General features: G+C 37.0%; 2 protein-coding genes and 1 pseudogene across 3 annotated transcripts; 2 read left to right on the top strand and 1 right to left on the bottom strand.

The window, feature by feature from the left end:
• Positions 1–1845: 1845 nt before the first annotated feature.
• On the top strand, positions 1846–6576 carry LOC131779467 (uncharacterized). Its single transcript, XM_059096029.2, has 4 exons — positions 1846–2053; positions 2838–3817; positions 5230–5518; positions 5840–6576. The coding sequence occupies exons 1-4, from the start codon at positions 1909–1911 to the stop codon at positions 6574–6576; spliced, it is 2151 nt and encodes a 716-aa protein (XP_058952012.2). The 5' UTR covers positions 1846–1908.
• Positions 6577–14248: 7672 nt separating this feature from the next.
• LOC131779450 (allatostatin-A receptor-like) lies at positions 14249–17757 on the top strand (annotated as a pseudogene).
• Positions 17730–19609, bottom strand: LOC131779451 (aspartic and glutamic acid-rich protein). 2 transcript variants are annotated; one of them, XM_059096006.2, is made up of 4 exons: positions 19452–19609; positions 18664–18723; positions 18226–18324; positions 17730–17919 (listed from the first exon to the last, which is right to left on the bottom strand). In XM_059096006.2, exons 1-4 carry the CDS (start codon positions 19528–19530, stop codon positions 17843–17845), a joined length of 315 nt encoding a protein of 104 aa, XP_058951989.2. In that variant the 5' UTR covers positions 19531–19609; the 3' UTR covers positions 17730–17842. The 2 variants fall into 2 exon arrangements, with proteins under 2 accessions (XP_058951989.2, XP_058951991.2); XM_059096008.2 differs by having other exon boundaries at positions 18226–18321.
• Between the last annotated feature and the right edge of the window lie 2575 nt (positions 19610–22184).

Here is a 22184-nt window from a genome sequence, read left to right as displayed (position 1 = left end):
CCTCAAAAACAAATTTCTCGAGGGGTAACGAAAGTTTCCTGCCCCCAGCGAACCAATTCCAAGGCAAAGTTGAAATATTTCGAGTTCTCTTCGGAAATATCGCATTTTTCTCTTTTCTGGGAAATGTGTTTCTATGTGTGGCCATCTACCGGCGTCGCCAGTTGTTACGAAGGACTTACAATATTCTTGTTTTGAATCTTGCAGTCACAGATGTGTTCACAGGTTTGTTACATTTACTATAAACATGATACATTAATTCACATTCGAATTAATCGAGGTATTAAAAAAACACATAGTAAAACTGATGATTAACGTTATACTGTGTAAAAACCACCACCATACAAATTGCAATTTGTTCGCCTTCCATTTCTCGGTTAATATCCTAGGTCACTTTTTATTAAACAAAACCCATTATTCAAATATTATCTGAAATTTGGATTTTTTATTATTTGAAAAGTACCATCCTAGAAAAATAGATTTCATATTAATTCTCCACCACTTAGAACGAAATCGTCATCGCTACAAAATGAGAGCGTGGGTTGAGGATTCATTACCCATCATTTTATGGAGAATCAGACACTAAGATCATCAGGAGTAGTGGCTTTGATTCTTGTAACTAAGGACAATAAACCTACTATGTACTACGCCTCATAACTCAGCTCAACTCGTTTTTTATCTCTTAAGTTAGATGAAGTAAATATTTCATTTTTATCATCTTAAGCCAGGATCAAAATTTCCTGTCGTGTTTGTGAAGTATGATGAGACTGCTAACTGCTACGCTTATCGGCAGAATAGATTCGTAAACTTCAACTTCTCCCTATTACAAAAATAGTAGGACTGGAAGATTCAACTTTTAATAAGAAAAAAATTGTATCTCGTTGACTTCAGTGCATAATATAAGCGTACAGAAACGTCAAAAAGCTGTCACAACGAAAGAGCTTTTTACAATAGGGGTGACAGGTTTATTTGGAACGATATCAACGTCACCGTATGAAGTTCAGTGCCAAATAAGGATGACTCCATGATCAAAAAATCAGTGAGTTAAAAATATATCTGCCATATTGAGATCTTTAGACATACAAACAATAACAGGTGAACATGAAGTAGCCCAAATGATCACTCATCACTCTTAGGAAGTTTGTACCGTAAATCACGGTCCAAAAAACTGAGCAATCAACGGAAATTGATTTGTGCTTCTTTCGCACAATTCTTTTGACACTGGATGATTTTTGAATATCTGATCGATTACTCACGAACTGTCTCGTTAGTGCTTGATGCAGTAGAATTTTTTGCAATGAAGTTTTGCGACAGAGTCACTCGAGAATTACGACGTTTTATCAGTTGGTGAAAAAAAACCTTATCTTTCCTTTAATTAGAAGAGTTAAAGCACAAAAAGTTGAGAAAACTTCTCCTCAGATTCATTAAATAAAAGGATAACATGGGTGAAAGCGATAACAAATTACTTTATCCCATGCGGTCCCTATCACTGCCGCATTTCCATTGTTAGACATATACAAAAAAGTTTTATCTCACCGCAGTGATCTTAATGTGAATAGTGCTATTAATATATGATCATGGCCGTAAGCGAAATGGTTTAGACCGACTTCCGTTGCATATCAACCCTCTGTACAGATTTCATTTTGACATATGCAAAGGGAATTTCTTTCAGCAAATCAACGTAAGGCATACAAAGCAGTTGGCAGCTTTATAAACAAGAGGTATTGAAGACATATTTGTCTACCGACTCTAAAACGACGTTTATTACGAACCTTCCTTGAGATAAATTGAATTTTTTTCTGCTTGACGGAATTGAGAATAATGAACAACGTATCTGCTACGCTTGATGGTGCAAGTAACCAAACTGTCCATAGCAACGTTTCCGTTGGAGCTAGAGACCACAGTGTAATAATGAAAACATCGTTTGGATTAATCGCTAGCCTTTCGTTTTTTGGCAACTTGCTTCTTTGTCTGGTCATTTTTATGAAGCGCTCAATGTTGAAAAAGCCGTACAATATTCTTATTTGCAACCTGGCCCTTACAGATATGCTCACAGGTATGTTTTAATAGATCAGTAGTGCGAGCATCTGTTTCACAGCGTCACACAACAATAGTAAATGTGACATGATGTGCCAATTGTTCGACTTTCGTTACAAAAATAATAACCGATCTATTCCCAATAGAATTCTTGTTACCTTTGTTTTCCTTTCGAGAGGAGAAATATTCCAATATTCCATTAAAAAATCGCCATTCAAACATCTTTTTCTGTTTTGTTTTCGATGTATCTGGGTCTTTGACATTTATGTCAGCCTTGTAGACCAGATATTTGTTCAGCTAAACATCTTTCCAGCTGAACAACTTGCACTGCACCCAGTGTGGAAAGTCACCGATTTAGATTATGCTTTGGCTTTTTAAAGTTGGAGATTGTACTTCCGCTTCATCGTTTAATGAAGGGTGATAGGTAACATGGATCAGCAAGTAGCGTCTAAGTAGATACTTCATTTAATCAAAATCCAAAATGTTATTAAGCAGACTACAAACTCCATCAAATTTAAAGTGTGAGAAGTTACGTCTGCTCTTCTTTGTTTGGACGAAACACATGCCGCACTTCTCAGTTGGACCTGCGCCTATCCTTTGTAAACATCGAAAACTCAAATAAAATTTTTCGCTAGAGCTACAGATCACCAAATCTTCCATTGGTTAAATAAAAAAAGGACAAAGAGTAGGACAGAGTAAAACCACAATCACCTTGATCCTCAAAAAGTAATTCTTTAAGTTTGTGGCGCAGATATAAAATTAATATAATAATGGAGACAGTGATATTTTGATTTTTCAAACAGGGATCTTCCTTGTTGTTACACCAGACTACCTGATCGACAGGAAAAACTTTCCCTACCCAACTGGACTCGGAGGAGAGATTTACTGCCGTTTGATTGGTTCAACCTACATTCTGTTTATCTTTGGTAAAGCTTCAACTTCCACGATTATGTGCCTGGCTATAGATCGTTGGTACTCCATAGTGAAGCCCATACGCTACAAAACAGCATTCAGCAAGCGACGTTTGTACCTGTACATAACTTTAATCTGGGCCTCTGCCGCTATAACTCAGATCAATGAACTCTTTATCACCACAACGGAAGATGGCGTTTGCACATTCGTTACTCCATTCTACGGAGAAAGGACGGAACGGATCCTAATTCTTCTTCACGTGATCATCACGTTCTACATACCGAGCATAGTCACTTGGATAACCTTTGGAGACATTTGGTCGCATATGCGCCAACCCAACATTCGCCGCCATTTGAATTCTCACAACAAGGCCACCAAGCGGTTACTGCGCATGTGTGCACTAGCAGCCTTCTTTTTAACATTATGTTGGCTTCCGGCAGAAACATTTTTCATTCTATACAAGTTTGAAATTTTGAAACTTCCCTTTGAATTCTACTTATTTACCAATATTTTAGCCATGTCTAACTCCTGCTTAAATCCATGGATTTATTGCCTCAGTAACAGAGAATACAGAAAAGAGTTCATCCGACTTCTATGTTGTTTTAAAGTAACCATGGAAATCACCAACCTCGGTATGTACTTTGGTTGGGTTCGAAAAAACAGATCACGATACTCTCTTTCAGTTGATCTTGAGCAATCAAGTTCAAACGGTAATTTACCTGCCGGCCCTTGTGTTATCAGGCTTCGTAAGATGCAGCAAGAGTCCAGTTTGTCAGCCATGACGTCTTTCAGCAACATGGCCTGTTCCGATGCTAATTCGTCAGAATTTACACCGCATGGTTCGGTCATCCTGCAGGTCAACAACACCATATAAACGCTTTCATACATACAGCAGTCATTCGGAGAGCTTCTGCTTAATAACTCTGGAAGGTAGTTGCAAGTAAATATTTCGACAAGAGAATAATAGAGAAAAGCCTTTGCGAACCTTAAACATTAGATCATAGTTGTTCGATTATTGGACCATTTCAATACTGGTATCTATAACTATGGAAGAGCATTGTGGAACTCTGACGATGTAAGTGCAGGGAAATTCCCATTAAAAACAAACAGCAACAAAAAACAATCCACCTATATCATGATTTTATTGTTGGTCTTTGACGTATGGCAAATAACCCAAACTATTTAAACATGCACCAATCACGACGTTTTAGGGCAAAGAAACAAAAAAAAGTGGAACGTGAGGAAAGCTACTGTGAAGATTTTTAAAAGGCCTTAACTTTGGAAATTCTTTAATATGCACTGTAAAACGGTTGATTAACGGAACATCTATGACAGCTATTTTCGATTATAACCTTCGTCAGATAGTTAATCGTATACATGAGTCAGTTGTGAAGGAAGTTGAGTACATGCATATCGCAGAATCTATTGTCAAGAGAGAACTAAATTGAAAGTCTGTTTACAACTCTCTAACTACGTTGGCGCGCATTTTTGAGTTACATGTAAATAATTTTCTTGAATTTAGATCATGTAAGTGTTGTTTATTTTCTGTTATCGACATCTAGTCCACTTCGAAATTTCGTAATCTCTGTTTCTTCTGGCTTTTAGATCAAAATCACCCATTTCCTTTGCTCGACATCTGCTACTCCCACGAGTTAAAAGATCTCGATGACTAAATTAAACGCAGGTGATATTCAAATATGTGTCTCTTCCCCCCAGCAAAAACGTGACTTCTCTATGAAGTCAACATCTCTCAATGGAGATATTGTTACGATATAAAAGTTGACGTGTCCACACAAAAAAAGAACCTTTTCATCACAAATAACTTTTTCTGAAGGTAAATATATTTCTTAGAAAATAACTTGTTGTCAAATAAATGCTATATTAGACAAAAGAATGACATCATCGCAGAATGTTCGCGGAGAATAACAAAATAATTCCTTGAGAAAAGTACATGAGGAAATTTCCTCTTTGTAAGTAATGTTTTAGCTCCCTGTCGATGTAATCTCCGATATGTACAATGCCAGATACATTGATATAATTAAAGCCTGCATTAAGTGTGTCACCAACCTCTTAAATCTTATAGTGAATAATAATATTCTCGTATTGGTGTGTGGTTTTCACTTATCTTCTGCATAAGAAGCGTCTGAACCAACCGTCGTACTTTAATCTATGTCATGTTGTACTTCAAAAAATGTAAATTCACGACGCGCGACCATAAAATTACCGGATTTACGTAGCCACGCTTGACCTTCAATATTATTATTTTCTTAAATCATCAAATAGCAAAAGAAAATTCAAAGAATTCGTTTATTGCGTAAACGAAAACTAAGAATGTTCAACAAGACTTTGAGTTCTGGAGTTACTAACGAAACTGAGATTGACTCCATTTTCAACGAAAATGGCGAAATTTTCGATAATAGAATGATTGCGAAGGTTTCTTATGGAATAATTGGGGTTCTCGCCTTCACCAGTAACTTGGTGTTTTTTGTCGCAATGAATCGGAAAAAGAAGACGCTAAAAACCGGTTATGATATATTGATAACCAGCCTAGCAATCGCTGACATGCTCACGGGTAAGAAAACTAGCATGTGTTGTGTTGTTAGAGTCAGTAATTCTATGAATAATGACCATTCCAGACTCAATATTGTTGTAGTGGTAATGGTAAATGTGTAAGAAACTGTAAACTTATTAAGAATTCTATTTCTTGAAATTTCCATAATTTATTTTTAGGAAGAATTAGTTACAACGCAATCACGGTACGATGATTTTGGACTCTGAAGGGAAACTCTTTCATTAATCAAGTTTTTATTCCTCTATTTCCTCCTTATAGTTCTTACTCTCTGTATGAGGAAGGCGGAACATTTACTAGAATTATTTCTTGTTAATGTTTCAGGTCTATTTATAATAGTCACACCCAACTACGTCATAGGCATGTCTTTGTATTCAGTACCAGGCGGCATAGCTGGTGAGATATTTTGTCGAATGATATTTTCAAAATTCTTCATTTTCACCTTCGGAAAAGGATCGGTGCTGACTATCACGTGTCTGGCTGTCGAGAGATGGTTCGTTTTATTAAAACCATTACACTATCAAAAGACCTTTTCTCACCGGAAACTCATCAAATACATTGGTTGTATCTGGTTCAGCTGCGCTTGCCTTCAGAGTTATAAGCTGTTCTACGTAAAATACTTCCAACATTCATGTTTTTTCATTCCTTTACCTCTCGCCAAGAGTCAGGAGACTGCTGTGGTAATAATTTACGTGTCTCTCACGTTCTTCCTTCCAACTTTCATCACATGGGCTGCCTTTCTTCATATATTTGTTGAAATAAAGAAGTCTAACGCTCTCAAAGAGAATCGAGGAAAAATAAACAAACGTCGGTTGCTTAGGATGTGTGCAATTATGTCTCTAATGTTGACAGTATGTTGGTTTCCAACAGAAGTTTGCTATTTGATAAACCAGTACGGATTTCCTATTCTAAACTTCGGCACTCCATTTCGTGAGTTTACAGTAGCGCTTGCTCTGGCAAATTCTTTTGTGAACCCTTGGATTTACGTTGTGTCCAACAGAAAATACAGACGAGCAATAATGACATTCTTAGCTTTATGTCATCAAGATAACAGTATGTAATACTACGTGTGATATGATTCGAACCACGGGTATAATGCTAATGTTGCATCTGACCTTGAAATTAATTTCAACGGTTTCAGTTACAAGTTAGACCGGCTAGACAAAGAAACACAAAACCTCTAAAATGACAATAGTGACAATACTCACCTGCAGCGACGAAAGAAAAAAAACTCTTAAAAAAAAAGCTTGTGAATAATTTTCAGATATAATTTACTGCAATCAGTATTTGTAATGTCAGTTCTTTTCGGTGGTAAAACAATATATATCATCATATGAACAAGTTTGTTTAAGTCTTTACATCCTCCCCCCACCCCCCTCCCCACCAAAAAAATGCCACACTATTTCCATTTATCACGAGCTTTACCTGGACCGATTCTAAGTTATACTGAAATTTGCTAAAAATATGCGATATTTGGATTTTACGGAAATATCACTGATTTGTAAAACTTTGCTGTGTGCTCAAAATGAGATGAAACGGTGCTGGTTTAAACCTAAACCATAACTTAATTATCTAATTGCTGCATGAGCTTGCCTTTTTTTCGCGCTTTTCATGCAAAGTTAATCTCAGTGCCTCTGGTCTGGGGACTGATCTCCGCCACGCAGGGTTATTAACACTCGTTTCAGTTTTCGTGAATTTTCTAGAACAAAGAAGAAGATTTGGGCGAAAAAAAAGGAGGAAACCTCCTAGATCACGTTTGCAAGCTCCTGAGTGTCCAAGCAAAATATGAAGGTTTTCAATTTTTTGACCAAATACCGCGATTGTCGACTTTCGTATGGTCATCTTAGACGAATCAAATCAAAGTAGTCCAAGGTTAAACTCTAAGTATTTTTCACTCTATCATAGGGAATCCTCGTAACATCTCACCAAGAAGAAACTATCTGATCTAAGAATGAAAGCCTTCTATTCTATGTATTTGTTTATATATTTCGTATTGATTTATGTAGACCAGAAGTATCATTCATCAATATCATTCTCTATTTAAAAAAAAATGTATCAAAATGGGAAGAGTTTTAAAATTGTCTTACAACCTGAATACAGAGTGATGTCAAATTCACTCATTGAGTTACTGGGTATGCGCGAACCGTCGGTAGATGACAATTTATTGTAAAAAAGCTAGGGAATTTGATTAAGAAAAGAAGCCATAAGTTCTCCTGAATCAGACCAGCTGTTTTTGGCATGCATGATGCCACGCTTCCAAGGCTTATCATCTGTAGGGCAACCTATGCTCAGATTATACAGTGATAATTAGCATTTCAACTAAGTGGATAATTTTGAAAAGGGTTTTAGTGATTAAAAAAAACCAAATGATTCAGCAATTTTGAGGCGACAAGCTATCGTGGGTGTAACTGATTGTATTGTAATAACAGGCTCCTTACTTTGTCAACAGTATAATTTATCATTGTCCTTCATGGCTTAAGATGTTGCGAATTGAATAACCAAAGTAAAATAAATTGATAATGGTCCATGTCAAAATAAAACACATCGCTAAACAAAGCTTTCGTTCGTTCAGTTGGCTAGAGTCTCTCTGTTTTGGAACATACGCCTCTGACGGGATTCCAAATTTTAAACTATTATTTTGTTCAAAGAATCATACAGAAGAAAAACCTTAGGCAGGTAAGAGTGCAAAAAAATAAGAAACAATCAAGACAAAAATAAATACTGGCTTAACTGTAGGTCAATCAGGATAGCAGGCGGGCAACTGTTTTTGAAACACACCAACTTGATCACCCTCTAAGTTCCATTTTGTCAACAAAATCTCAGAATGATCCTCGATTAGGTTTCGGCCAGAGTAACCGGATCAAAACTGAAAAAAACGTTTCCAGTTTCGCTTCTACCGAATGCTTTATTACGATTCTTGCCGCACAATTAGCATAACAAGGTGAAGAATGAGCGCCAGCTTCCTCCTTTTAAAAAGATTGTGTAAACAGAGCACAATATATTACTTAGGAAAACGCGAATTGTCCGGTAAAAGAGTTTGTTCTGCATATCCGATGCTCGGGGATCTTGAAAGGGGGGATCCTAAACAAATTAGTAATGTAAAGCACTTGAGAAGATGAAAATCGCTGCTTGTAAATCGTAGATGCACATAACAAGTGGCCAATTCACTTGAAAGAAATCAATGGTGTTAACAGCGATAACTTGCAGCTAAACATTTCTTACGGTAAGCTAGTCAAATGCATTATCATTTGATCAGGGGTATGTCTGTGCCTCTTTTTGATACTTATCTCTCTCCTCCTCAGAAGCAATCATTCACATTATTAGAACGATCAAGATATCCATGAAAATAGTGAGATATCATGTAAAAAATCGCTTATCTATTTGACTTGTAATCCGTGGCCTCAACTCTTGTAAACAAGCGAAAGGCAAACACTCTCTAAGAGTGAAAATATATTAGGTAACATAAATTGATTTCCATGGAAATAATAGTTTTGGATGAGCGTTTGGATATCATCGAGTCATGAAAAATGGAAAACTTTGGAAATTTCTGTGGTTTAAACACTTAAATGGTATTTCGCGAAAAACCCAAACAGCCAAGCATAAAACCGGAAACTGACTTACAAAAACCTTACAAAAACAACAGCTCTCTTGGTACGGTAAAATACCGAAGAAGAGACGTATAGGTGAGAATGGATTAGCTTGTATCTAATTACCTGCTGCAAGATGTCTTTTTCAAGTTAAGTAGCTTTCTTTCATGAGCGCAAGACAATGGTTCCATCAATAGGAAATTTCGATAATCAGGAGAAAATCCCAAAAAACCCGTGACGAATTCCTCGATTGAATTGAGGATATGCCTGAAAACAGCTATTGTAGTTTTTCTAAAAACGATGAACCTAATTAAGAAACAGGTGTATTTCACGATCGCTGAAAAAAGCTTCATATTAAGTTTTAACTCAAATAGAAAGTAGCCAAGGGAAGTTTCAGTCCGCGAGAGATACTAAACTTCCATTTGTACAACGGAGGGATTGTAAAAATGGAAAAAGTGATTACGACCCGGCACACCATCATCATGTCAGTATGAGGATGAGATCCACAGAAAGTAATTTTAATTACTCTGAATGAGTTGCAGTTGATAAGGAGATGGTTATCATGATTAACTCTCTGTTCGGTTTCTCAAGCAAGACTTACTGATACATTGTTATCGTTTAGTAGGATCTTTATAAGCGTTGTATCTTAAAGTTTCAAAACATTGTTTAAAGATCACTTCAGATGTTAGAAATAACATAAATCCTTCAGTTGAGTTTTTTTTTCAAGAGAACACTTTTCATATAAAAAAATCTATGGTGTTTTAACTATATAACATCAGCAATAGAGAGGCCATGATTCTGAAGATATTGACCTACAAGTGTCTTACTATTTTTTAGATGATCTACAGCAACAGATCCGATAATTCTACCAACAACTCTACATCCTCGCCTTTGGCTTATTCTTTCCTTTTGCGGATAGCCTTCGGCATAATTGCACTGAAGGCGTTTGCGAGCAACGCTCTTCTATGTGTGGTAATAATGAGAAATGGTAAGATGCTCAGGTCAGCTTACAATCTGCTTATATTCAGCTTGGCTATTACTGACTGGCTGACAGGTAATTTACTTAATTTACACTCTACCCTTGAGGTTATATTAAAAGGACACAAATTGTCTTAAAAGACAGATTATGTATATACTTGTAAACACCTACAAATCTTTGAGTCAAGTTACCACGCAACTGCATCTCTTTCTTTGAGCCCGGAAGGAAGGCTTGTCATAAAAACCGAAATAAAGGTAAATCATTCAAAGCGCCTGCCTTGTGTGAAAAAAATCACTCTGTTTTTCATGTGTATGAATGTATTTCTCCGCTAAGTTCATTCTAGTGTATCAATGTTTAGAATCCATATGTATCTATTAGTTTGAAATGTAATCCTTTACGGTGTTTACAGGTCAGTGTGAAAGAACGTTCAATTTGTAGCTGTAACAGCACTTTCTTCTATTTGGTATTTATAGGAATATTTCTTGCGGTAACACCCAATTACCTCATCGCCCTCGACTCGTACCAGGCTCCACCTGGCAAGTTGGGTGTGATCTTCTGTAAGATCATTGGTTCCCAGTATTTTGTCTTCCTCCTAGGCAAGATTTCTGTTTTCTCAGTTACAAGCCTTGCCTTGGAGAGGTGGTACTCTGTGGTCAAACCTATAAAATACAAGTTAGCATTTAAGAAACGACGAGTCCTTATCTACCTTGGTATCATATGGTTCATTTGTCTGCTATCACATGTTTTTCTCCCATTTGGAATGACCCTCGACAAAGACAAACTCAGGTGCATTTGGGTTAGCACTGACTATCCCCAAAAGTTCTTAGCAATCACATACACAATTGTGACATTTTTCATCCCAACCACAGTAACGTGGGTTACGTATTTACATATATCTCTGTCGTCAAGGAGTTTTCCAGGAAGACACAACAAACGCGTCAGTCGTACTCGATTCAAGCTTCTACGCATGTGCATCATAGTAGCGTTATTGTTAACTCTCTGTTGGTTTCCAAACCAGCTTTACTTCGCTTTATCAACGTTTGAATTCGTAAAGCTTGAGACACCTTTTCACCACTTTACAATAGTCTTAGCCATGTTCAATTCATCAATCAATCCAATAGTCTATTGCTATACCAATCAACAATATAGAAGAGGCTTTAAGTCTATATTGTGTCCCCTTTTTAATTGTTTCCTGTGGAAAAGAAAACGTAGTTTTACTTTAACTCACGATCAAGGATTGCGGTCGCAGGAGGGGGACAGAAATAATCAAGCGGAGGTTTTTGACGGTGGAGTTTTGCTGGGGTTTCATTATGTTAACTACGGATGTGAGCTGCAGCTGCAAGAGTCTAGATAATATTTGCCAAAGTGTTTGCCATAATAAATTCATGGTAATACTGTGGCAAAGTACATTCATAAAAGTTACTCAGGAGTCTTAAACAGAATAGACCCGCTAATTTGACAGTCAAGTATGTCTGACTAGTTTTGGACTGCGGTTGCCCATTCTAGGAGTTCTAAAGATGTTGGCATTACTGTAACTTATTTCACTTAATTTAGCTGAAATTTTTAAAGCGATTGACTTAAATATTTTGTGATACATCAACAATTATCGTTTATATACTCCGACATCGTCAATTCCTGCACTTATCGTATAATCACCTCGTCTTCAGCTTGACTGTGAAAGATATGTTAACAGTCTTGGCAGGTAAATGAAAAATTGCATAAGCAAACTAATCAGCGATAAAACATACAGTGGACAGAGCAGATGTAGTCTTGCGATCAAGCTCAATAAGTGACATTAATTTTGTAGCTTTATTTTCCTGCTTTTGTGTATGATAGTTCTGGCTAACAATAAAAGAAAGTAATAATTTTAAAATATTGATATGACTGCTCGAATCAAGCACTTCACATGGACTTTGCACAACTAAAACTAATGTGCATACGATATGAATTAGAACTTCTATATGCTTACTTGAGTGTCAACGTCAACGATTGGGCTGCACAATTAATATAAATTATCACTGTGTATTGTTTAGAGGCCTCCTTCCTGGGATGGATGTCTTTTTGTCACATTGCTATAGGACTGAAGAGTTCTTCAGCAAAAAAAAACAAAAAAACGAATGGTCACATCTATGAGTGCCATTGAAGATTTCTAGCAACGATTTGCTGGCTTTCTCAGCACAGTTCTCGCCGTGCTTATCTCATGGTAAGTCCATGGTTGGCTGCTTCAATTCTACAACAGATACGAGATAGAATTCAAAGAGCTGCTAAGAAAACGATTGCTAGTGACGGTTTTTTTTCATTCATTGCTGATTGAAACGATCTCTGTGAAGGTGTAACACATTCGTTACGCTTTCAGCATGCGATCAAGATGTTTAGTGACTAAAAAAAAAAGGAAAAGGCAAAAAGCAATAAACATCTGCTCTACTATCATCTGACTTTAGATCGGTTGAATTTGTTAGGGGTTTAAAGTCAGTTAGAGCTGGAATAAAAGCATGAAAGTGCCATCCACCCGAAGTCAGTAAGAATATATATCATAATAATATTGCTTTTACACCAAAAATGCTCTCATTACTAAGAGAGAAACACAATTAGATTACTGTACCATATTATGTACCTCTCATGTTTATCCTTAGGAGTATGGATACTGAAAACAAATTTGGCTGTTTCAAGTCATATACAATATAGCATGACGTAATATTAGGCATGTAGCAAATACGATATTGGAAAACGAAAAGCTGCTTAAACTGAAGAATGCTAAGTGAATGCTGGTCTATCAATCATTTTAATATCCTTTAAGATAATATTTTTGGTTAATTCCCGTAGCATTTTTTTTGTCGCAGCAAGCAGACAAATGTTTACGCTGCCTTGTATAAGATTATAATTACCATTTCTCATGGAAAATATCTGAAGGACAGGAAAAAACCTTCAAACCTCCCAATTAATATCACTTTAACTTAAGCTATTATGCTGAGGATACATGTCCTTCATAAATTGCTGAATAATTTGATATCCGCTCCCCTTGTTCCTTTTTTTCACAGCCATGATGTTACTTACTAAGCGTTGGTGAGTCACAAAAGTTGATAAGCCAAACTAATATGGTTTTGGTCGCTCAAGTTAAGTTACTTTGCTGGCACAGAATAGAAAAACCGGATTATTCCATCATTATGTATGTAATGTGGCATAATCGCACATAAATCATAGTTCTCCTAACAACGTTGACATTCCGTTCTTACAATGTTAGCTTCATTCAATTTAATCTGGTTCTCTGGCCAAAGGGCTCAATTCTGTAGTTTTCTTATTGAATTAAGTTAACACAACGACCAGAGAGGTTGCTACGACGAGCAATTGAACAGAGATATTTTTAAAGGCACTTCACATCTCATTAAAGATATTTTATGTTCGAAGGGATATTGGAGTTGCCGTGCTAGATTCGCATAGTCATAGAGTCAATGCCTTTAGAACTATAGCGCAGCAATAAATTTATATCTTCTAGGAACTACTCACACAGAAGAAAACATTGATTGAAGAACGAGGCGAAAATTTTCAAGCCTTTTTCAGTGGATTGTTACTTAATATCGCAAATTAATTGTACTGCTCACAGTAAAGCTTGAGGTTAAGTGGGTCACTTGAGTCTGTGGTTGGGAGAAACCAATGTGCGCTAAGGAAAGAATACTTACTAGAAACGAAAACGTAAAGTCCAAATGGTGGCTACCTATATTGAAATTAGTTTATGCAGCAACGACTGGAGACCGATGAGAAACAACATCGCCGAAGTCATTTTGCATCAGTTACCATCGGCCTTTGCCAAATAAAATCGAGAAAACCCACCTTTAGAACAAATCAGAAATGGGAAGTAAACAGTAGAAATATATTCACACGTTATCATTCTGCCAAAAGTGTACAAAGTAGCTTTCCGTGCATGACAGCCGAGAACAATCCAAATATGGGCCCCCTTGCTGAAAAACTTGCCCTTTAGTTACAGGATGGAAAGTAAAATTAACACACCGTCTTTATTTCACGTGAGATGCTAATTTTTACATATGAATGTTGGCATCGGAATTAACGCTGTTCCGGCACTCATCTATATATGGTGTGCGCCTGTGATATTACTCTATTACGACAGTTCAAAGGGAATATAAGGAATTTTTTCAAATAACCAGCTTTTATTGTTCACAACCCAACTCAGAGAATCCTGGAAACATACATTAATTCCTATCTGCAGTTGGGCTTCACTAGTCGAAACAGAAACAGAATCTTGATTTTCTCACGGCTTCCCCTTGAGAACCGCTTTACGGACGTAAATAGCCTGGTAGTGACGTTTTACATGGTAAGTTCACGCCAACAAAAACATAAATTTTAAAGTACCGAGTAGAAATAATTCATGTGTATTCTATGAAATCCACCATTTTCAGTTATATTGTTAGTTATAGATAATTCGTGAATTACTTAATCTTTTTTTAACCTGAACATAATGATATTTAGTCCATGTAGCCTTCGATCGTAGTTGCATTTGTCAATGTAGGATTTATTAGCCTCAAATGACTTAGCTGTATCATTTTAAAACGCAAAATGTTCTCACCCCTATATGAATATCCTTCGACCTCGTCACTCAAAGAGAGTTACATTCTTCGATTCGTTTCTCTCTCTATCGTGCGCTGTTATTTACACGCTGAGCAGCCAAGGAGTTCATTTTGAAGGTCAAAAAAAAAAGTAACATGTACGTCACATGTATACCTAGCTTATCTCAATTATTTTTAAAACGAAAATCATCGACAATTAACGTCAATGAAGCGGGCAAGTTAAACAAGCTTCGACTAGTTCTTTAAACGAGCTAATCATAATCTTTATTTTTGCATTTCAGCCGTTTGGCTTTTCGAGGCTGTATCAAAATGATTTACAAAAACATCACCAGTATGGAAGAGCATGAAACTTCAGGCGAACTACACATGGCGTTAAGAGTGTCCATGGGAATTATTGCCGTGCTTTCTATTTTAAGCAACGGCTTGTTAATTGCAGTTTTCCTTCGCAACCGAAGTCTTTTGCGAAGCTCATACAATGTCCTGATCTTAAGCTTGGCGGTAACTGATATGACAACAGGTATGTGGTTAAATAAGAGTTAGGCATATTTTGAATTCATTGCGGATTTGATTGACATAAGCTCTTAGATAAGTTTCATTTGCTTGCTCACAGGGGTTAATGCAATAGCAAAGAAAATTTCTTTGGAGTAGACAAATACATTCAGTCTTGACAGCTCCCTAAGAGTTGTATTTCAAGGTGAAATACGCGCTTTAACGTTGCATCTTTCGCCAAAGCAGACCTTCAGGTTCTATAATTTTGAAATACAGTATTGAGATAATAATTTACTTCGGAAGATTCTTTTTCTCTTTCGAGGCTGAAAGCTAAAACACGAGGAGTAGACAGAGGGCACGTGAGTTGCTCTCTTTTACCGGCTGCCTCGTGTGTGACTTTTATTTCGTTTCAAGGAAACAAGTGTCAGAGTGACCTACAGACCTCATAACGTCCTTTCTATTTTAGAAAAATTGTGCAGGTAAATTTTTCCAATGAAAATCAAATCCTTAACGGGTAGTGATAGAACCAAAGTGTTTATTGAGTAGGATGAAGAAATAGATGGATATGTAACGAAGGTTTCAAAATCGAACGCTCTTCCAGGTTGTAACACACGCATGTAAGGTGTGATATTCTTCTAACAATAGCATAAACAATAACTTTCTAAGCTATTGTTTCGTAGCTCCGCCTTGACAAGTTAATGAGCTTAAGCATTATTCCCTGAGGAGGAATGAGCGCGTAATCTTTGACCAATCAAAGCTCCCAGAATATCTTTCGCCGCTAATATTACGGATCTATAATTTTTTCGCTACTGCAAGTAAATGTCCCGAGAACAATAGGCATTCTACGCGATGAGGTCTTAAACTGAGAGAGTTTAGAAAGAGTCGCTCTTTTACTTGTTCGAAACTAATTTGACGCTTGTGTACACGAGTATAGAGGGGCTACTGAATAAATGATGCAACATCTGACTAAGACATTCGAAAAAATACATGGAGAGGTTGAAGAGAAATACAAACACATTATCGTATTTAGGATACTCCAGGTACAGGCACATTGATCGATTCGAGGACCAGATCTCGTAATGGTTATGAGTTTGGATTCGAAGTGCTTTCTTAAACGTCGTATTAAATTGTGTTTTTCATATCAAAATGTGTTAAGAAGTCATGTAGACCCTAGGGGATCTGAGGTAGCTGGGTGGGCTAGTAAGCTGATATACTCAAAGCTCACTCTAGAGTGCTAGAGAGTTTGAGTCGAATAAAACTCCTCTCAGTACCCAGAAGATGAGAAAGAAAATTTTTATGGTGTTTCCTTCCACAGGAGTAGGCCTGATTTTGACGCCATCTTACATCATAGGGATCAACAACTTTCCAATCCCAAGTGGCCTCGCTGGTGAGCTGTTCTGCCGAATAGTCGTATCATACTACCTCGTGTTTACCCTCGGCATTGTTTCAGTCTATACAATCACGTTTATCTCTCGAGAGATGGTTTGCAGTGGCAAAGCCTGCTCGGTACAGAGCAGGTTTTAAAAGTTACAGAATCTATATAATGGTGGCAACTGTATGGTTCATATCGTTTCTGTTTAACGCCCCTCACCTTTTCGAAATGAAACTGGGGCCCGAAAATCACTGTGAATGGGTTTCGCTGACGACGGGAGACGTCAGAAGAGGAGTTGCATTAATTGAGTTCTTGGGAAAGTTTTTCGTGCCACTCGTTATCACATGTTTGTCGTTCCTGAGTCTGTGGGTCAAAGTTCGGGATTCGCCAGCTCTGTTTCAAACAAATAGAGGTAAAGCTGGTGTACGTCTACTGCGCATGTGTGCAATTACTGCAGTGGTTTTGGCAATATGTTGGTTTCCTAACCAAGTGTATTACTTGTTGTTCAAGTTTGACATTACCCAAATGGATACCGCTGCGCATCAAGTAACGGTAGTTATGTGCATGGGAAATTCCACCCTCAACCCCTTTATTTACTGCGCAATTAACCCATCTTACAGAAAACACTTCATAAACTTTCTTTGTCCGTGGCGATCGGGATATGATGCCGCAGATGTCATTTCGGATGATAAGCGAGCTCATACGATGCGCAACAGTAACACGGCATCAGGATATACCCAGCAAAGCTTTCCAGGGGCAAGAACGTCTCGCTTTGATGACTACAATTCACGGAGTGCTTCTGAAATTCGCATTTGACGTTGGTTACCGAAGTGGAATACCTTAAATGAGGTATAAGGAAAGCCAACTAGGAGCTGCTGTCGGCAACAGAAAGGTTCGCTTGTGAACTAGAGAAACCAAAGATATCAAACCGGGAATAAGGAGACGAAAAATAAACCTTGCATGAGAAAAAAAAGCAATAAAATATTTGTTTGGGGCTAGGGCTGAGAGATCATAACGAATGCGCGTTACCACTCTTTAAAAAAAATAGTGATATCGTAGGGTTGTTTGTGCCTATCTGATTACAAAAAACCCAGGAAAGTGTGTCAGAGTAGATGTTTGCCGCATGAGTGTTATGCTACAAAAACATTAATAACAACATACAATAATAATAATAATAATAATAATAATAATAATAACAACATTAATATATAATAACAGAGAAGAGATTTCCCCGTGTATCCTTAAGTTTAATAAATACTCCCATAGTTAACAACAATCTGTAAAGAATTCCCTCTTTCGAACAGTTTTTTTAGAACCGTTTTATTCAATGGTATCATCTGCTTCGCTGTCTTCAAAGGGTTGTTCGGTTTCGACTGAGGTCTTCTTTTCGCTGACTTCTAGGAAAACAAAAGACAAAATGCAAATAAACAGTTGATTCAACATGTTAGAAAGTAATGAGCATCAAAAAGACGCAAAAAAGAAGTTACATGAAAAAGAGAAACTATACTAGATTTAAGGATAAACTTTGAACACTTGTCGTGTGTATTCATGCATAAATTTGACCTTTAAAATTAATTATCATCAACATTGGTAAAAATCAATAATAAAGCTTGGCAGCACTAAATATCAGGTACCGTGTTTTAAAACCACGACGAAAAATATTTTATTATAAACGCTCTTCTTGGTAAATAAAGAATTTATACCATCAGTCTCATCGTTTCGACGGTGTTCTTTCATTGCTGTTTCTTCTAGTTCTTCTTCTTCCTCTTCGTCATCCACTTCCCGAACAAAGCGTTCCTCTTCTTTTTGGAAAATCACACGTAAAAATGTAAGTTAATGTGGGCAGACATAGAGTATAACGACATCAGAGAGATTATCATGCGTTAACTAAAGGTTTTTCTCCGAAATGCAATTTAGCACGCGTTATATCACACTCTAATACTCTGAAGTCAAGGCCGAATTTTTGAAAACATTAGCAACACCCCTCTTTGGTTAAACCTTAAACAAGACTTTTCGATGCCATAACACTTAAATCTATGTGCAATTCCTTCTTCGAACAACTGGGTCAAGATTGCTTTTAGTGACAAATCATACCAGTTCTATTAAATTATCACTGTTATCAAATCATAATGATCACTGACCCGTCCCAGTCTCAGGTTCGTCTTCAGCATTATCTTTTACCTCCAACTCCGTCAATAACTCTGCGATTGCAATTAATTTTCATTTTAAACAAAAGCTACATTTAAGTTTCGGTCTTGAAAGAAACGTTTAATCTAGCATTTGTAATTCAATTAACCGAATAATGAGTGTACTTAGGATGAAAGGTGGGTTATCATTCTGAATTAAACCCATTTTCCTGTTCGAGTATCCATTAGGGTTGTATGTTTTCACATACCTCACAATAGTAAATCCTAGTATTGTCCCAGATGTCACCTGTTTATACACCTCATCAACTAAGTAAACAATAACATTTTCGAGTCGCTCTCTTTGGTGTTGATCGGACCTTCATTCTCAACCTCGACGAAACTGGATATCAAACTGGACGAAAGACAAATTCTTTCGAAATTAATGGCAAAGCAAGGAGGAAAGTTTCCTTCATCAATAGCAGATCACCTCTTCGCATCTTTTTAAAATTTGTCACATTAAATCTTAATTGACTATCCGGTGTGGAAATCTGAAAATCTGTGAATATTTCAGAATCTATTGGATCAGATCAATAAGATAATAAAACTCTCCTTCGTTACAAAGTTCTGATAGCACAACAGTAACAAAAATCATCTTAAGTCTTGTGAGTGCATCTGTTATTGGTAACAGTTATCAAAAAAAAAAAGAGGCTAGTAGTGAGGGTTGCAATGCAGAAACTTGGGAAAATCTCAAAAAGGAATTTTCTTGCATGCTATATATAACTTGTGAATGAAAGAGAACTTACCATCGTCTTCGTCGTTTGCTGGAGCGCTTAGAACGCCGACGGTCAGAAGAGTGAACGCGAGCAAAAATAACCACTTCATCTTGAGCGTAATTTGAGAGGCAGGGTATCGACTTCAACTGCGGGTATCGAAGGTGCGAGGTTAATAAAACTATTCGCCGACCAATCCAACAAAACCGCGTAATCTGATTCAGCAAAAAGTTAATTGGTGGAAGACGACATTAAGTAAATTTTCATTTAAAAAAATGCCGCCTCCTTAATGGGCAGGGTATATTTAACTTCACTTATGCTTCTTTTGAGGAATCTTTTGAGACATTTGATTGCTCTTTGTTTCTTGAAAAACACAAATACAGATGGCATGGAAAAGAGCTTAGACTCACAAGCAAAAGGTAGTCAGGTTGTAGCTGTTAATCAAATATCTGAATATCTGAAATAGAGACCGACTTTCGGGACACAGATTCTCTCATATATTTGTGGAGGACCAGAGGATATCAGTATATACGAACTGGTTACGTTATGTGGCAAAAATATGTAGCCATGATACATTGTATTTGTAAAGTTAGCAGGCAATTCGACATTCATTGAAATCTTTCATTGTTTGTATCGTTTATTAATTCACTAAATCTGTATTGGCTAATTCCTCAACAATTCGACCGCGGGCAAATACAGCTGAATTGATTCAATGGCTCAGTCGTGTCCATTTTCCAACATGAAAAATTTCAGATTTGTGAATTTTTTAAGAAAACAAGCCCTTCAAGTAACATGAAAGTTGTTTCTATCTTGTTAATTCTAATCTTGTCTCCTTCCAGTGGTCCCACTGCTACCGAAGAAACTCTTCCCGAAGGAAGGTACAGAGTAAAAAACTCATGACTGAGTTTCATAGGCTAATTGCACAATGACATACACGCGGGTTTAAAATACGGGTAAAATAATGTTTGTTTGGTTAGGGAAAGGTTAAATGGGTTCGAAAATACACCAAGTTTCGGATTTTACCCGTATTGTATTTAAAAATGCATCAGGACTTAATTGGAAATAAATGAAGGTGAAATCGAATCATAATCCCATTTGCCTTTTTGCATGTGTGTATTTGTTGATTAGGAATGATGTTCCCCGAACGTTTTGGTTCTTTAGTTAAAAAAAAAAAAGGGATTTTCTTTTCTATAAATATACAATTTTTTGCCGGCAAACACGGTTCAATATACGCAGGACAAATCATTCACGAAAAGAAAAAATAAAGTATTTACTTTGCCGCCTGTTTTCAAATCCACAAAATTTTTGAAGCGTCAAGTTGAATTCTACCTGGTCTCTAAGAACTTAAAATCAGTTCAGCCATCGTGCACATAGCTGAAGGCCTTACGAGAAGTAAGTCCTTCCAATATGCAACCCTAGATGTGAGGGATACAATGCTTGGTGTGTGAAAATTTTCCTATCAGCAATTCACTGAGTCCTCTTTGTCATGAATTTTAGCGACTGAGAATGGATCACTTCTGAACTTTGAGCTTTTACAACAATTTGAACATGTTCTCGTGATCTGCTGATAGAAAAGTTTTTACGTTTTTATTACTTAGTATCTATGTTAAAAATCTTATTGGGTTATGAGATGGGCGTGAACGAAAGGGACATCCTTTCACAAGAAGGGATCCGCAAAAGTTGACGATGACAGAAGTGGAAATCGACAGTGAATCAAAAAAGTTAAGGTTATCGTAATACAGGTCTAACAGTTCTTAATCCAATACTCAACTCTTCTGATAAATGTGTGATTTGTAAAATAGCCGTCTCTCGGATGCTACAGGTTAAACGTTAGAATGAATACGGGAGAAGGATATAATATTCCAATATCTCTACTTTCCAAAAAGAAATGATGAGTAGACGAGAAATATATGGAGTTTCTTTATGAAACGTGATGGTTGCTAAGAGTTCGCTATAGCTCACAAGTTAAAAAGAGACACAAGCGCAACGAAATGCGATATTCCGGACTGGAAATTGCCGTGCAGGCTCAATAGTTTAGTAAAAATGAAATTTTAATTGCTAGATGGATAATTAACTGAATTCACCCTGTGTTAGGCCCTATTAGTGACCATGACTAATCTAAGATCTGTTTAGCGTTTTGGAACTTTGGACCTAGTGGATTAATAAAGAAATTGTAATTGCTCACAGAAAACGGGGTTGAGGCATTTGAAGGCGACATCATGATGACAGCTGAACAATGGGACGAAACTCCCCCCCCCCCCCCCCCCAAAAAGGAGTTTGAACAGGACAGGACAGCCCCTGCCGTCATAGCCGTCCAATACTGGTCTAACTGATACTAACGGGACATCACCACAAGTTATCTATGGGCTTAAAAGTTGACTTGTATTTGTGTAAATTGAATAAAAACTTTTTGTCGGCGGAGTATCCATTGCCGGTTTACTTAAAATTTTAGCTTGTTTTTTCGTTTTATCAAAAGTAATATTTCAGAATAATCCACCATCTGAAACACCTGTAACATAGAAAAACCACGCCGGACAAACCGAATAACTACCGTTACACACCTGTTATAAAAATTAGAAGAAATGGAAAAGTTATTGGGAAATGGCAATCATTCAAAGGACTGCCCGCAAAATTATTTTATCAGTAAGTAGGGAAAATGTGTCTCTAAAGAAAATCCCATCTATCATATATAGCATCTGTAAGAGCAGAGTGTCTCCACACAAGAGAGAAGATAATAGCCCCTGACGGGACTTTGAACCAGCTCAC

Source organism: Pocillopora verrucosa, chromosome 12 (genome assembly GCF_036669915.1).
Source record: "Pocillopora verrucosa isolate sample1 chromosome 12, ASM3666991v2, whole genome shotgun sequence".
NCBI classification, from domain to species: domain Eukaryota; kingdom Metazoa; phylum Cnidaria; class Anthozoa; order Scleractinia; family Pocilloporidae; genus Pocillopora; species Pocillopora verrucosa.
This window is presented reverse-complemented; position numbering and strand designations above follow the sequence as displayed.

Coding starts and splice junctions, on each gene's coding strand:
- LOC131779467 (XM_059096029.2), top strand. CDS start 1,909: ATGAAAACATCGTTTGGATTAATCGCTAGCCTTTCGTTTTTTGGCAAC. Junction 2,054..2,837: donor CCTTACAGATATGCTCACAG/GTATGTTTTAAT, acceptor TTTTTCAAACAG/GGATCTTCCTTGTTGTTACA. Junction 3,818..5,229: donor TGCAGGTCAACAACACCATA/TAAACGCTTTCA, acceptor ATCATCAAATAG/CAAAAGAAAATTCAAAGAAT.
- LOC131779451 (XM_059096006.2), bottom strand. CDS start 19,530: ATGAAGTGGTTATTTTTGCTCGCGTTCACTCTTCTGACCGTCGGCGTT. Junction 18,724..19,451: donor AGCAAACGACGAAGACGATG/GTAAGTTCTCTT, acceptor TTGCAATCGCAG/AGTTATTGACGGAGTTGGAG. Junction 17,920..18,225: donor TCGAAACGATGAGACTGATG/GTATAAATTCTT, acceptor TTGTTTTCCTAG/AAGTCAGCGAAAAGAAGACC.